At 37.9% G+C, this 15987-nt stretch overlaps 1 protein-coding gene across 1 annotated transcript; it reads left to right on the top strand.

The window, feature by feature from the left end:
* Positions 1 to 9654: 9654 nt before the first annotated feature.
* Positions 9655 to 12709, top strand: fzd7b (frizzled class receptor 7b). Its single transcript, XM_039689537.2, has 2 exons — positions 9655 to 9960; positions 10916 to 12709. The coding sequence occupies exon 2, from the start codon at positions 10925 to 10927 to the stop codon at positions 12563 to 12565; it is 1641 nt and encodes a 546-aa protein (XP_039545471.2). The 5' UTR covers positions 9655 to 9960; positions 10916 to 10924; the 3' UTR covers positions 12566 to 12709.
* Positions 12710 to 15987: the final 3278 nt, after the last annotated feature.

Here is a 15987-nt window from a genome sequence, read left to right as displayed (position 1 = left end):
CGGATGCAAAACACGTGACAAAATTATACAAAAAAAAAAAAAACTTTCTACAAATGAGGAGTGTCTTTTCATTGTGCTGTTTCAGTATTGTGTAACTTCTGGAGTTTTGTATGAAGATGGTACGAACACAGGGCAACACATTGTTCCAACAAGCTCTCAATATATCGAATTTCATTTAAACCTGAAGGCCGCACACACACAGTCTACACACAGGAAGATCAGACCTCTCTATCTTCTTTTCCTCCAGCCTTTTTGCGTCTCTCATTTTCCATCTGGCTCTGTTGAAATCATAGACAATAGAAGTTTGAAAACTCAAGGGTTGAAATCGTAATGCAGCACTCATGCAGTTCCTTCACCAGCCACGACAGGGCGCCCTATTTCGCACAAGTTCATCCAACAGTAGCACGACTATCCACGCCGGGGCTAGTTGTCACTATGGCTCTAAACAAACATTTAGCGCTGTTTTTGTATGTTGGTTGCAAAAATCAAATAGAAATACAATATTCTCTTAAATGACAATATTATAATGAATACAAAGCTCAAATGAACACAATAAAACCACATTGGATACATTCAGGCAAATGACCACAATATAATATATTTGTATTTGTTGTTTTGTTTTTCAAAATTTATTATTAAATTTTTGCTTAACCTATAATCTTAAAAAAGTTTTTGGCATCAGTGGTTCCTTGAAGATCATTTAACATCCATTAAACCTTTCCATTGCAAAAAAAGGTTCTTTTTAAAAAAAAACATTTTTGGTTCTTTGCGCTGTCACAATGTAAGCTGCCATTAAATAACATGGCACCACAAGGTCAATATGTTTTCAGTTCACTGTATTTCCCTAGTTTCCCTATAGGCAATAGAGAACTCTTTAATCAACTTTAATTTTTTATATTAAATAAACCATGAGAATTTTTTTTTTGATAACAACTAGCCTTGGACTTTTTAGTGTCCTACACCTTCTCCCTAAAGCTGAATTCAGCAAGTCTGTTAAATGTATGTGTTGGTTTCCATCACAGGAGTCAGTGGGTGGAGAGTTTTGACGGAGTGGTTCAAGGCCATGAAATGAAAAGCGGAGAGCTCAGATGGTCTCTCTCAGTATGTATTTTCCAAGGCTTAACTCACTCTTAACTCACTCTGATGTGGTCTTGTTAACGTTACTGCAGCGCCAGCAAGGTTTTATATGGGTTTATGATATTAATTAATGTCAAAGCACAAGGCCATAAGACCGCCGTTAGGTAAAGTAGAAACTATTAAGTGCTTACTGATGTCGGTAAAGCTCTGACAGATATAAGATAGTTTAGGCCTGTATAAACACGTGACAAGCCAAAAACGTCACACAAAAGTACTCTAACAAACACTCACTCATAAAGTGTGCATAATGCAGTGGTGGAGATCCATTACTCATAGCTAAATTAAAGCGATCTGCGATCATGCACATACTCGTGTCACATGTGAGTGTGTTTAAGGGTGCAATTTGAGGAGAGTCATTTCCAGTTTATTCCTACAGAAACGCAGGATCCCTAAGTACAAAGAACAAAAATGAATCTGCCGTCTGTCTCCAGTGCTCAGGCATCTCATCCGATATATCCTGATGATTTGAGAATGCATGAGGACATTCCATTTAAACCATTCATCTGTCATCACCCACTCCACCCACTGAAGGATACTGAATAACTACTGTTATCTCCAGTCTAACACCCTGAGCTCTCCTCTGAGCTCCTTAAAACACTCTCTCCACTTAAAAATGATTTGTTTGAGGGGAAAGAAAACTTGAGTCATACTTCTCAGTAGATGTCCATTAGTCCAGTCCTTAATGGAAATCTTATCAGTCCAACATCAGATCGATTACTTACAATTATTCCAACGATATTTTGCTATCAAACTACCTGGCAACCACTAAAAAACCTAATTGTGACACTTGGCAACCAGTACGAGCAGGAAAACAACTGCTTAGCAACAACAACAACAACAAAAAAGAACACAATTGCAATGCCCTAGTAACTACCCAACAACACCCTACCAACCACTCAAAACACTAGTAACATCCTTGTAACCCCCTCAGAACATAATTTAATAGCAGAGCTATATAAGACAACTAAAATTAGTTTTTCTGTGATTTTGCCAAATAAGACAGGTCCATAATTAGTTGATCCTGATTCCTGGAACAACATTCCTCTCTGAACATTTAGTCCTAACCATATCCTAATCCTTAAAATCAGAAGGGAAATTATGATTAGCACTGATGTAGAAGCACCTAAAACTGCTTGTAAACCTAAACTTGTCATAAACTTCAAACTTGTCCCTCAAATCTGATTGGTTGATTGGAATGTTGTTCCAGGATCAACAAAGATGTTGATTCAGGAACATGTTGCACTTGGTTCACTGTCAATCAATGGCGTTCTCATGTAGCATGATGCTAATGGCAATGTCAAGGATTCAATTTTATGTTATGTGGTGATTGTAGCCTACATAAAGAGAGGAAAAACAAATCAAATGCACATAACAGGCTGTATGAAATGAAACAGGCGCAAATCATCAATGCGATGTGTCAGGATTTTGCATTAGGCTTTTACATTGAGGATAAACATGAGAAAGGCATGTGGCCGGTTGGGTAACGTTTCAAGGTTGCAGTAGCATTTGTTTGGCAGCATGTGTAGCTTAGGAAGGGGACTGTAAAGTGTGAGAGAGTGTTTTGGGTTCTGTGCGTGTGTGTGGTCTCGGCTCTCTCGGCTTTTGTAGCTCTCTCTGTTTATTCATGGCTCCTCAAACACATGCAAGAGACAGCTGTTACGCCCAACCTCCATGCAGGCCTCACAAGCCTGGGGCTAGATTTACACACACCAGCCAGATAGGTGTCACTGTATCAGGGGTGGAGTGTGAGGATTTGTGGGAGCTGTCACAACAACTTTTTACCGTTCATTGTGGTATGGAAGGTGATGGATAGATGTATTTGTGCTTTTTGAGCATGGAGTGAATTAAAAAAGTACAGCTTATCAAAACAGTCTTGTTTTTTTCCTTATTTGATTAAAATGGCCTTAAATCAATTAAACGTCTCTTTTTTAAGAGGGAGGGGGGACTTTGAGAGACACTACTACTTTATTACCTTGTGTAACTATCTGGAATCTTATAAAACACTGGCTTTTTTCCTATTGAAAATATTTTCCTCTTACCCTCCTCCCCATCCCGCTCTTCTCTTTATTTCCTGTCTTCCTCTCCTCCCTGCTCCATGTGAGATTGAGTCCTCAAACAATAAATCCCTCTGCCTGCTCATTTAATCTGCATATCACTCTTCTATTGACCATTATCAACAAAATAGCCACCCATACTTAGCATGCAAATTATCTAGTTATTTGGAGAAAGAGAGAGAAAGAGTGAGGCTCAGTGGGGGGTCTGCTGGAGTAGTGTGGGTTTCCTTTAACATAATGGGATTTCAACAGGGGGAAGGGGGCTATTGTCTTTTGGCAGCTCATTGAAACCCTTCAATTTTTTTGGTTTTGTTGATAAGGTAAACCTGTTAAACTGTCAACTTTTGTCTCCTAAATGCTATTTTCAAGCAATTGTTCACACTGCAAAACCACCTCTGAAAACGGTTTTAGTTGAGCACACCGGACATGTTTTATCTGTCAGAAATCTGAAAGGGATATTCAAGGTTCAAAACAAGCTGTATAAAGGTATTTAAGCAGGACATTTAAAATTGTTAAAACATTTATTTCAAATTAATTCTGTTCTTTTGAACTTTCAGATAATCCTGAAAACAAATATGACCTTTCCCACAAAAATATTAAGCAGCAGAAGTATTTTTTTAACACTTTGCCAGAATCAATGAGCACCAAATCGGCAAATCTGAATGATTTCTGAAGGATCATGTAATTATGCTGAAAAAAAATCAGATTTCATCTTAATATATAGTACAGAAAACACTTATTTAAAATGGACAGACTTTCACAAATAAATGGCCTTGGTGAGCATATAAGATTTCTTCTAAAGACAATCAAGAAAAATATTACAGACCCCCAAAGTAGTGTAACTTTGCAGTTTTATGTAACTTGTAATGTAGTTTTCAACTCAATTTTGTCATTAATTTAAATTTCATTCTTTATCGAAGTGCGTGCATTCAAAAAAGATCAGCATCTGATGTCTTCTGTCTTTCCACATGTTACATCAGCAAAGAAACGCTGCCCCATCCTCCAGTTCTCCTTTACTGACCCATCAAGAATTCGGCTGTGTAGTTTGATATAGTATAGTTTGCATTACATGGAAGTAGGGCAGCACATGGGGGACCAGTCCAGTCACGGCCACCACGAGGTACATCAAATGCACTGGAGGTATTAGGCAGGATTTTCCTGCTATATTAAGAACACAGACACAGGGCTCAGAGGAATGACACAAGAGAGGCCCAAACGCCACTGTTAGTGTCTCAGTTCATGCAAACACAAAATGAGAGATTGTGAAAATGTGAGGGATTTTGACAGAATGATCATTGAGGAGATTGTTGCCAGATTTTTGTAAGCTGCACTTTGTCAAGAAAGAAAGAAAGAAAGAAATCGGGAAAGAGCATATAAATATGTGCTAAGTCTTATTGACGAAAAATTGGAACAGTTTGCGAACGGAATGGGAAAGACTGGACCAATTAGGCCTACAAGATGCCAACATTTGCTCCTTTTAGATAAAGGCGTCCTCTAAAGGCATAAATATAACACATTTTTATGGCATCCAATTTAATATGGCATAAACCATATATAAATATAATAAGCAGTATAAAAACATTTTTGGTCAAACAATTTTTTTTTTTTTAAAGTAAGTAAATTGAAGTAAAAATGACTGAATGAGGCTCAGAAATTAAACAGGACAAAGAGCAAACATGCCACTGACACATTCTAATCAGGGCGTCATATACTGACGTTTTTGACAATACATATACATCCAACGCACATGGCACCCTTTAGCGTCAATATAACACGCTTCGGTTATGGGTAGGTTTAGGTCTGGGGTAGGGTTAGTGTTAGACCACTAGGAGGCGCCTTCTGGCTCATATATATCTGCGTTTCATATTGACGGTAAAGGGTGCCATGTGCGTTGGATGTATACGTATTGTCAAAAGCGTCATTATCTGACGCCTTGGGATGAGAACGGGCTGAAATGACATAAATATAGTCAAAAATGGAGAAAAAAAAATTAGGGGCAAATATTTTTCCCTATTATGAATCATTTTATATATATCATATTAAATAAGGGGAAATATAGGCTACATTATTATTGTTTTATTATTATTAATTTTTTTTCAGAATTTTGTAGACAATTTATTTCCAAAACTAATTGAGCTATTTAATATGTTTTGAAATAAAAACTAATTACGCATTGTATATGTTTTATTTTCGTTTTAAAAAAAATGTCAGCATGTAAAATAAAATGAACTCCATGGTGAAAATATTACCTCTCTTAATAATAATAATAGAAAAAAAAAAAAAAAAACCTGACATTGCTCTGAATCCATTAGACTGCATCTAAGCACTAAGTAATCTGTGGTCAGTTTCAGGCAAACTGGAGCGCTATCTTTCCTGCATTCCTTCTTGCACTGAGCACTCACCCCTCCTGATTCAGATTTTTAACACAACCACCCATTTAGAATGAACCTTCCCTGCGTTCGGTCATCAGAGAGCCGTTGATGAGGTGTATCAGCAGCAGGAGTGTGTAAATGTACTTTTCCTCCATTTGAGAGAAGATTCCCATTTGAGACCAGACCAAGTCAAATGTATACCAACCCATTAGCGGTGTACACTACACAGACACAAGGTTGCATGTGGTGTTTTTCTTAAACGGTATTAGTGTTTGACTTTCCTGGTCTGCTCTCACTCGAACTCATGGACCACATGCAAGGAAATGAATGAAAGGACTTAACAATGACTGAAAAGCACCCCAGAAACAGCTGCACATTATGAAACACCTATTAGCATTCTTTTCCGAGAGAGAGAGAGACTGTCACAGGCACACACTGAAGTGGCTATTATTCTGATGAACATTTTTCCTCTTGTTAGTTTAGTCACAGGTTTGAAAAAAGCAATGAAAGCTGGGATTATTGAGGATCAGGTCAGGTGAGTTTAGTTAATGAGCAGCTTAATTCAGATAGCATTCTTATAATAGCGATCATGTGATTAATTTAATCTTTAAGTGACTTTGAGACTTTTCCATGACCTCTTTTCTAAACAATCTGACTTTTGTAGCCAATTAACAGATGCTAAAAAATAGACCAAAAATGGCACACACTTAAAAAAAAATATTCCATTAAATTCTAAATTGTGCTTTCAGGATGGCTGCATAATTCAACTTATATAACATTATATTTAATTAACTGATATAATGTGGCAAAACAGAAATGTGATGAATCAGAGTTCAACATGGCCAATTATTCATTTATAGTAGATCCACATGGTCATACAAACAAAGACAAAACACCATCACATGACTAAAATAACGGAATAATTAAAGGGGCTATAGGGATATAAGAATTTCCGTATTAATCACTTTTATTATCAATATGTGAACAGTTTGTAACAAGACTTTTAAAACAAGACCTTTATCGACTGTATACATTTTAGTCATCGTTTACTCACCCTCAAAGTTGTTCCAAACCTGTATGAGTTTCAGAAAGGAAGAATATTGGTAATCAGACAGTTGACGGTCGCCATAGTTTTTTATATATGGAAGTCAATGAGTGTCGTCAATTGTAGTTCCCAACATTCTTCAAAATATCTTCTTTTGTGTTCGACAGAAGAAAAAAACTCAAACAGGTTTGGAACAACTTGAGGGTGAGTAAATGATGACAAATTGTTCACGTTATGGTCAACTATCACTTTAAGGGCCGTTTCACACTAAATCCATAAGCGTAAAAAAGCATAATAAGTAAGTGGCGTGTGAGGAGTGTGTGTCTATTGTGCTTTCAATTCACACTGGCAGCATTTCTGCACTCAATATTTTTCTCAATATTTTTAAGAAATATTGTTTTAGTGAACTCAAATAAAATAAGTTCAGAGTACTCATAGCTAGTTTTTAGTAAACTTTAATGAATTGAGGCAATCGGTTTCCTCAAATGAAATGAGTTAGCTTAAAGGAGTAGTACTTTTATTTTTTTTAAATGTCCTTCTTTCTTCAGTCGAAAAGAAATTAAGGTTTTTGATGAAAACATTTCAGCATTTTTCACCATATAGTGGACTTCAGTGGGAACCAAACGGTTCAAGATCCAAAACACAGTTTCAGTGCAAACTGCAAACTGCTCAAAGGGCTTTAAACGATTCCAGACGATGAATAAGGGTCTTATCAAGCTAAACGATCACTCATTTAAAAAAATAACAATGTTTAAGAAATGTTTAAGTGTTATAAGCTCAAATGGTCGCCTTGCGATGGTAGGGTTAGGGTGTAATGCGCGTTCGTGACTCTCCTATTCGAACTCGTTCATCAAAATAAACGAATCTTTTCCTGAGTCAACTCCTTCATTTCGTTCGTTGAATGAACCAAATGACACGAAAAAAGATTCGTTCAGTTAAACGACTTCGAACAGGAGAGTCACAAATGTGCGTCAGAACAGAGTGAGGTAACCATTTGTGCTTATAAAACTTAAACTTTGTTATTACATGAGCGATCGTTTCGCTTGATAAGAATCTTATTCATCGTCTGGAATCGTTTAAAGCCCTTTGAACAGTTTGCAGTTTGCACTGAAACTGTCTTTTGAACCGTTTGGTGCCCAGAAAAGTGCATTATATGGAGAAAAATCATGGAATGTTTTCATCAAAAACCTTAATTTCTTTTCGACTGAAGAAAGAATTACATGGACATCTTGGATGACATGGGGGTGAGTAAATTATCAGCAAAAGTTTGTTTTTTTTTAAAAAGTGAACTACTCCTTTAACTTGTTGGGTTTTACAGTGATGCTCTGAATCACCAAATCTCATACTGTGAAACAGGAGTTACTCTACACCGCAGTTTTTATCCTCGGCATGAGAAACAATTAGATTAAGTTTGCCCTTTGGTAAAGATAATTTTTTAATTTACCGTTCATTAAATTGAATTAGTTGTTATTTTAGGCTAAACAGATGTGAATTGCGTGAAGTGTCTCACCTCTCTCACACAGCAAAAGAAAACCAAATGCTTCTTTGGCACCATGAAAGCCACAACACAGTGTTAGGAATGACAAATTGTTGTCAGAGTGTGTGAGAGAGAGGAAAGTATGGAGATAAACATTGAAGTAATTAGGTGTTAGTTGTATTATCTGAGGGGAATATTTATGTCTTTCTGGCCTGGTGTAAGATCAAAAACTCTACCTCACGTCAATGCATTCTTAAAGACTTTCATTGATTTTTGAAACGGTACTGACATGCTCTACTCTCACATAATCAGTTTTAATCAGTAACTTTCTTTCAGATGTGAGTCCAGAGTTCAAACTGCTCATATAAAGATCAATGAATCCGTTTTAAGTGATATTAATTACTGTATTTGTGTCATTAATTCATGTGAAAGCTAAGAGATAACGCTGAGAGATTGATAAAATACTCAACAAATGTTTGGAATAGACATTAACTCCAAACATCTTTCTGCCAGACATGATGATAAGCAAAAACGAACATGATAAACTTTAGAATCATTGATTAGGTTTATTTAAACTTTGATAAAGGATGATTGCCATCAGATTCGTCAGACACACGTTCATGGAAAAAAAATGGAAAAACTATTTGAAGCATGTCTGAAAAATGCTTTGAATAATACAGTCTCAAAATCATCTGTTATAAGCCTCGCTTAGACAGAAATAGGGGTTCAAAAAATATATTGTAGTGCATGTGTCACCATATTTGTTTCGTCCTGGTTTCATCATTATATGTTTCTGGCTGTATAAATCTCCAAAGCTCACATACCACCAAGATTTATCAACAACTCTGAGCTAAAACATCCCAATAAATACGGCCATTACAGCAGGAGCATGTCATTGCTTTGGCCTATATGGCTTTCAACCCGTCCTTGGCCATGCATTTACTCATAACAGATTTCTTATGTATAATAAATACACATCCACAGGCTTTCTGCCCATTTTCAGGTTACAAATCACCAAACTTAACATTTTCACAAGTTGAATGTCTTCTTATATTTGTTTGAGATTAATAATTCAGTCCGGCTCCCACTTCATCACCAAATGGCTTTATGATGTATGTGGCAGAAATCACATTCAGTTGAGGAGTCACTGCTATAAATCTATTAGTTTAACAACACAAGCATCTATTTCTAAATTTCTTGCACCAGAATCCAGGTCGATTGAAAAAAAAAACAACTTTTTATTTATTTATTATTTGGACATTTTAAATCAGCTTAGCAAAAAAGTTTTGACTTTGAACCAACACTCATTTCACTTCCTCTCTAATATTCCAGGGACATGCCTACATATTCATACATTTAAAATAAATTAAAAGAAATTAATTTAGGTGAGGAAGACGCTGTAATCCCAGTATCCCACCTTTTTTTCTGAAATATTCCTTCTTATCCAATAAGGAACGTTTCGTTAAGAAAAACACATCTTCCCATTGGTCGGAAGGTATGGGGTTTCAAGGCGCCCCGTGGAGAGATGCTAGTGCCCTTGAATTAAGGGCCGCTTGAAACCGTTTTATCATTACTGTGTGTGGAGCAATGTGGAGTCAGCGTATCAACTTTACAGAGATAGAGCTGCAGATTCAACAGGAGTGGCGGAGAAAGTTCCTTACATTGTTTTAAGCGAGAGGAGGGCCGAGCGTAAAAAAGGAGGCAGATGTTTGGGAATTCTGATGATGAAATATGTGTAGGAGTCTCGAAAAAGGGGTCATGAATACCTGAACGCAAGACTGGAGGATAGTTTGTGACTCGCCTTGTACGAGTGATCGGTCACGTCTGGAGGAATATCACATTGTTGCAGAAGTTTCGCGAAACAACTAAATTCCAGTAAGTTTACATTTGCTTGTGTTCGGTGTCCATGCGAAAATAGATTGAGTCTCTTTTTAGCGCTTTATCTGTGTAAATAGTCGTTAGTGAAACATTCCTTTGTTTAGAAAGTTTCCCCAAAACTTGTTTGCACACTTTTTCATTAAACGTACGTGACTAACGTTACACGCTTTATGTTTGGTATTATTTTATTGCTCCTAAGAAATCCAATAGTGGCCTTTTAAATGGTTAATAATAATTGTTCATTAGAGACACTTATTCCAGTATTGAATATCTAATTATTCGGTAGTAATCACGGCATACTACTAACGTTAGTAACTTAGTTCTTAATTTGCTACTAAGTTACTCACGAACCCCATACTGACGTTGTAACTTTTCCCATTGTTACTGGTAACAACATGCAGATTTTGGTACTGAATTCTAGGAGGTGGTCTTTAATGTTTTTTTTCTGACTAGTTACACTAGCTCAGTAGTTAGTTGTTTGTAATGACTAGTCAGAATGGCTACTGACTAGAAAACATTTTACTAGTAAGAGATTGGTGTTACTAGAAACAAACATAGTAATTACTCTGAGACAACTGAGACTAGATACTATTAAATTCGAATAGTTAAGCATTAAAGACAAAGTACTAGTACAACCTAATGAATAGTTGATAGTAAAGTTAAAATGGGTACCAGCAAGAAATATAATGCATTGTAGTGACTAGTGAGAAGTGAATAGTTGCGATGTAACCCCCCTCAGAAGTTCCAATCCATTTGCTTCCAGTAACAATGTAGAGTAGTTTATGCTATTTGAATAACGACGAACTGAATGGATAATTTAGAAAAGTATGCATATTCAATGATTCGTTTCTAGTGAAATTGGATTTATTAATATCATAACATAAAATTAGGTACTAGTTATTTGTGAGGAATAAATGTTAAAATGGTTTTCCATATTTCTGTTTTTATCCAGACGACAATCATGGCGGTATGCTACATGTTCATCACAACACTTCTGCTTGGACTGTGTTCAGCCCAGTATCACGGAGAGAAGGGTATATCCACCCCAGATCACGGGTTCTGCCAGCCCATTTCTATCCCCCTGTGCACAGACATTCAGTATAACCAAACTATCATGCCAAACCTCTTGGGACACACCAACCAGGAGGATGCAGGACTGGAGGTGCACCAGTTCTACCCCCTGGTTAAAGTTCAATGTTCTCAAGATTTGAAGTTTTTCCTCTGTTCCATGTACGCGCCCGTGTGTACGGTTCTAGAACAGGCAATTCCACCCTGTCGTTCCTTGTGTGAGCGTGCAAGACAAGGATGCGAGGCCCTCATGAACAAGTTCGGCTTCCAGTGGCCCGAACGACTCCGTTGTGAGAACTTTCCTGTGCATGGAGCCGGAGAGATCTGCGTGGGACAGAACAAATCGGACCCCGACATCCCGACGACAGACCCCACGCCACATATACCAGACCCTTTCACTCCACGCGTGCATTTTACACGCCAAAGTCAGGCTTTCTCTTGCCCCCTTCAACTCACAGTCCCCACCTACCTCAATTACCAGTTCTTGGGGGCGAAAAACTGTGGCGCCCCTTGCGAGCACAAACAACCCCATGGGCTGATGTACTTCAAGGAGGAAGAGGTCCGATTCGGTCGGCTCTGGGTGGGAATCTGGTCTATCCTGTGCTGTGTGAGTACCCTGTTCACGGTCCTCACTTACCTTGTGGATATGCGCCGGTTCCGTTACCCGGAACGCCCCATCATCTTCCTCTCTGGGTGTTACTTTATGGTGGCAGTGGCTTATGCAGCCGGGTTTTTGCTGGAGGACAAGGTGGTCTGCATTGACAAGTTCAAGGATGATGCTTATCGGACTGTGGCACAAGGAACTAAAAAGGAGGGCTGCACCATTCTCTTCATGATCCTGTATTTCTTTGGCATGGCCAGCTCAATCTGGTGGGTGATCCTGTCTCTCACCTGGTTCCTCTCTGCTGGAATGAAATGGGGCCATGAAGCCATCGAAGCCAACTCTCAATATTTCCACCTGGCGGCGTGGGCCGTCCCCGCTGTGAAGACCATCACCATCCTCGCCTTGGGACAAGTGGATGGCGACCTGCTGACCGGCGTATGTTACGTGGGCATCTACAACGTTGACGCCCTACGTGGATTCGTCCTCGCCCCGCTCTTCGTTTACCTCTTCATCGGAACGTCTTTCCTTCTCGCTGGATTCGTCTCGTTGTTCCGCATCCGTACCATCATGAAGCACGACGGCACCAAGACCGAAAAGCTGGAGAAGTTGATGGTACGCATAGGCGTTTTCAGCGTCCTCTACACCGTTCCGGCTACCATCGTCATCGCGTGTTACTTCTACGAACAGGCGTTCCGTGAGCAGTGGGAAAAAACCTGGCACATGCAGACATGCAAGCGCTTTGCCGTGCCGTGCCCGGCCAACAACTTTGCGCCCATGACGCCTGATTTCACTGTGTTCATGATCAAGTACCTCATGACTATGATTGTAGGAATCACATCAGGATTCTGGATATGGTCTGGAAAAACTCTACAGTCGTGGCGAAGGTTTTACAAAAGGCTGGGCAACAACCAAGGGGAGACAACAGTGTGAACTGAACTTTGTGGACTGCATGTGAGAAATACAAGTCAATATTGAAAGGAAACGTGAACTGCGATCAGGTCACACATAGTACGTTGAACCATGCTGATGGTAAAAGACACTGTTGTGTGAGCCCAGCATGATTCTTTTCTCATTTAAAGCGACGTGTATAAAGTGGCCAGACTTTGCCAACACTTTTGAAAGCACAACTCCAAAGAACATGCATTTCTCCAATAGACTAAATTTCGAAATGTTTTTAAAACCTTGAGCCTTGGAAATCCTACTAATGGCATAACTCTTATCTTTTATACTGATGCGGGAACTTTAATGCTGACTTGTTATCAGTTTACGCCGTGATTTCTTCACCCGACGGCGGCCAGAAATGTCTGCAATTTAGTCTTGTGCCTTGCAGTACTGATCAATTCCTGTTGTTGAATGAATGTCTCTTTTGTTTTTGTTTTGTTTTTACCACATTTTTGTTCATTTGCTCATAGATTACATATTTTAGTATCTGGTTGCACATGGCCATTTATTTAGATTTTAGAACTAGTTGAATTTAACGTTCTATGGTCATGAGTTGCTTATTCATCCATGTTGCCATATCAAGTCAGGTCTCATGAAGTAATTTAATATTCCGGGATTTTAAAGGCCTTAGCCGAGTGAAAGTGACTTACAGGTTAAAAAAATGTTTAGATATAAGGTATGTACAGGAGGAAATGTTACCATATTTCATTATTTGTAAATATCACATTTCTGTCAAAAGATGTATGATGTATTTAAGCAGATTACTTTTGTTTAAGGCCTTTTTCAATTTCACTTAATAAAGTGATTTAGGTTTTTAAAAGCTGCTTTCACTGGCTTGAATTTGTTTGGACAAATGGTGACTTGTCGTTGCCCTGACGACGCTTTGATTTTTCTCCCAAAGCAGTTGTTAACAAGGAGGATAATTTACTACAATAACAGGCCTCAAGTGAGTAGCCCTCCATGTGTCTCGAGTCCATTAATGGTTTCGGCGTGTAGCTTGCCTTGAATCAAGGAAAACGACAGAAATGGGTGAAGAAAAGAATCAAGGGGGTCTTTGATGGGGAAAGAGTAAACATTTCTCTTTAAAAGAGAAAAAAACTAAAGTGGCCTACAAAAACAGGATATAATCACGGATGGTGTGAAGTTTGTCACCTTGCCTCTGGGACAACAGGAAGCCCTGAGATGCACCAAAACAGAAAATAAGATCTCCTCCCTTCTCCAGATGAAACTAGATACCGCTTCATTCTTTAGGGTGAGGGAAACGCCCCATCCCACATCCCCTTCTGCTGGTGGGGGATGTTTCTCAGTAAGGGCATTTGGAAGGTGATGGGGGTGGGTGGGTTACAGTATCTGTGAGAATACTGTAGATACTCCACTAATGAAATAACTAAGATTATGATAACCGGTACATGGCAAAGAGTCATAATGCTACAAAACATCCTCTGTAAAGCATATTTTTTATCTGTTTTAAACAATAATGGTTATAAAACGATCAAAAAACTTCAAACCAACATTAGATCGTGCAGTTGTTTTTCCCAGTATAATATGATTATTAATGTGGGTACATGAACCCCAGTGCCTGACTGGGTGTTGTTGGCACTCAGTGCCTCAGGGGAAGTGTGTAAAATTCACAGCGTGTGCAGCCAAGAAATGTCCATGACTTTGATTGACGGTTGGGTTAATGGATTTTCAGGAAACACTGCCTTTTGTGTGTTATATGTGTCCCTATACTGATATAATTAACTGATGCTGAACTTATGTTGCCTTCACATGCTATCGAAGACTACTTCCCACTTCGGAGTCATAATATACAGCCCAGCCCATTACGTTCAAGTGCTTTTTTGTCACAAAAAAACAGGAATTATGGAGGACACATCGAGTTGACAAAACCAAACCAATCCAACCAGGCTTTATTAGTTCCCATTATGCCGATCATCAATTTTCCCTGTCAACTCAGGCTTTGATCCTGAATTTAGGTGTGAGAGAAGAAAAGAAGCGAACAGCCAATCGCATGCTGAGAAAGAGTGCAACTCATTCAAAACTCATTGAAATTTATTTCTCGCGAGAGAAGCAGCACAATTCACTTATTAAATAAAATTAAAATATTAGGAATTTAAACAAACTTACACAACAAGAAGAAAAGAGCTGTCTATGAAAGTGGTACGCAAACAACTGACACAAGAGGCTGAGGGGCCTGTTTCAGAAAGGAGGTTAAGTGAAAACTCTGAGTATGTTAACCCGGAAATGAGGGAAACTCTGGGTTTTCCGTTTCAGAAAGGGGGGTATATCAAACCCGAGAAAGCAGAGTAAGTCAAGCCCGTTTCTGAAAGAGAGGTAACTTATACTCAAGAGTCAGTTACCATGGTAACTTACTCTGTGAACCTAACCTGGTCGGGAGCAGGTTTTCTTCAGTAAACCCAGAGTTTCTTGCGGTCTCCTCCCCTTTTTTAAAGAGGAAGTGCTGTTTAAGCACCAACAATAATACTAAAATGTATTTACACATTCTTTAAGCATATATATTGTTTGTCCATGGTTTAATTGACTAAATCTGTTTTGCAGCACTTTGCCAAAAAATAAAAGGATTAAAACGTTTGCTAAACTTTTATTTGATTACCCCTGTTTTTGATAATATATTTCTATTAAATCATTAAAAAAATAGAATAAAAAACATTTAATAGAACTCAATTAATTTTTCAAACATAATTCAATAAGCTATTAATGATAAAAAATAAGATGTTAATCTTATTCATAATCAATTATTGAAGTTAGTTGATTACATATGTTTTATTGAACAAATGTTTAATTTATTTAACTGTCATTTTAACTGATGATAATAATAACTGTAATTTAAGACTGCAGTTTATATTAATAATAAACCGTAATATTTTCTGAGACGGTTCTCATACTGTGGGGGAGTCCCCCACCCCACCCCCACTGTTAAACAAGTTACTCAGCAACTTTTACTCATGTTTTAATTTAACTACTTTTTACTTGAGTATATTTTTAGACTGGTATTTTTACTTTTACTTAAGTAAAAAGTTATCAAAGTAGTAGCCTACTTTAGGTTGAATAACATTCTTCCAGTTTCACTTCTGATATTATAACAGTAAGTTACTCTAAAATAGTTATGAATTATTAAAAAACATATGACATCTTCAACGGTGTAGTTAGATTAATGTAATAATTACTATCTCTAGAAAGTATTGGTCTAGGCTACATATTACTAAATCCTATATCAACCTCAACCACTTGATTAATACGAGGAGAGACAAGAAACTGCACTTTTAATGCTTTCAAATTAATATACAATTGCATGAATTATTCTTGAATTGATCAAAGTGTATAGAGGGAGAAGGTTACATAAAAAATATACCTTTTAAAATGTATGTTAAATCCACTATTGTTGTATA

This window comes from Pimephales promelas, chromosome 8 (assembly GCF_988280905.1).
Source record: "Pimephales promelas chromosome 8, fPimPro1.hap1.1, whole genome shotgun sequence".
In the NCBI taxonomy this organism is placed as follows: Eukaryota; Metazoa; Chordata; class Actinopteri; order Cypriniformes; family Leuciscidae; genus Pimephales; species Pimephales promelas.
The sequence above is the reverse complement of the archived record's forward strand: the minus strand, read 5'-3'. Positions and strand labels throughout refer to the sequence as shown.

Bases quoted from the DNA above. Each gene is read 5' to 3' on its own strand.
- fzd7b (XM_039689537.2), top strand. From the start codon at position 10,925: ATGGCGGTATGCTACATGTTCATCACAACACTTCTGCTTGGACTGTGT.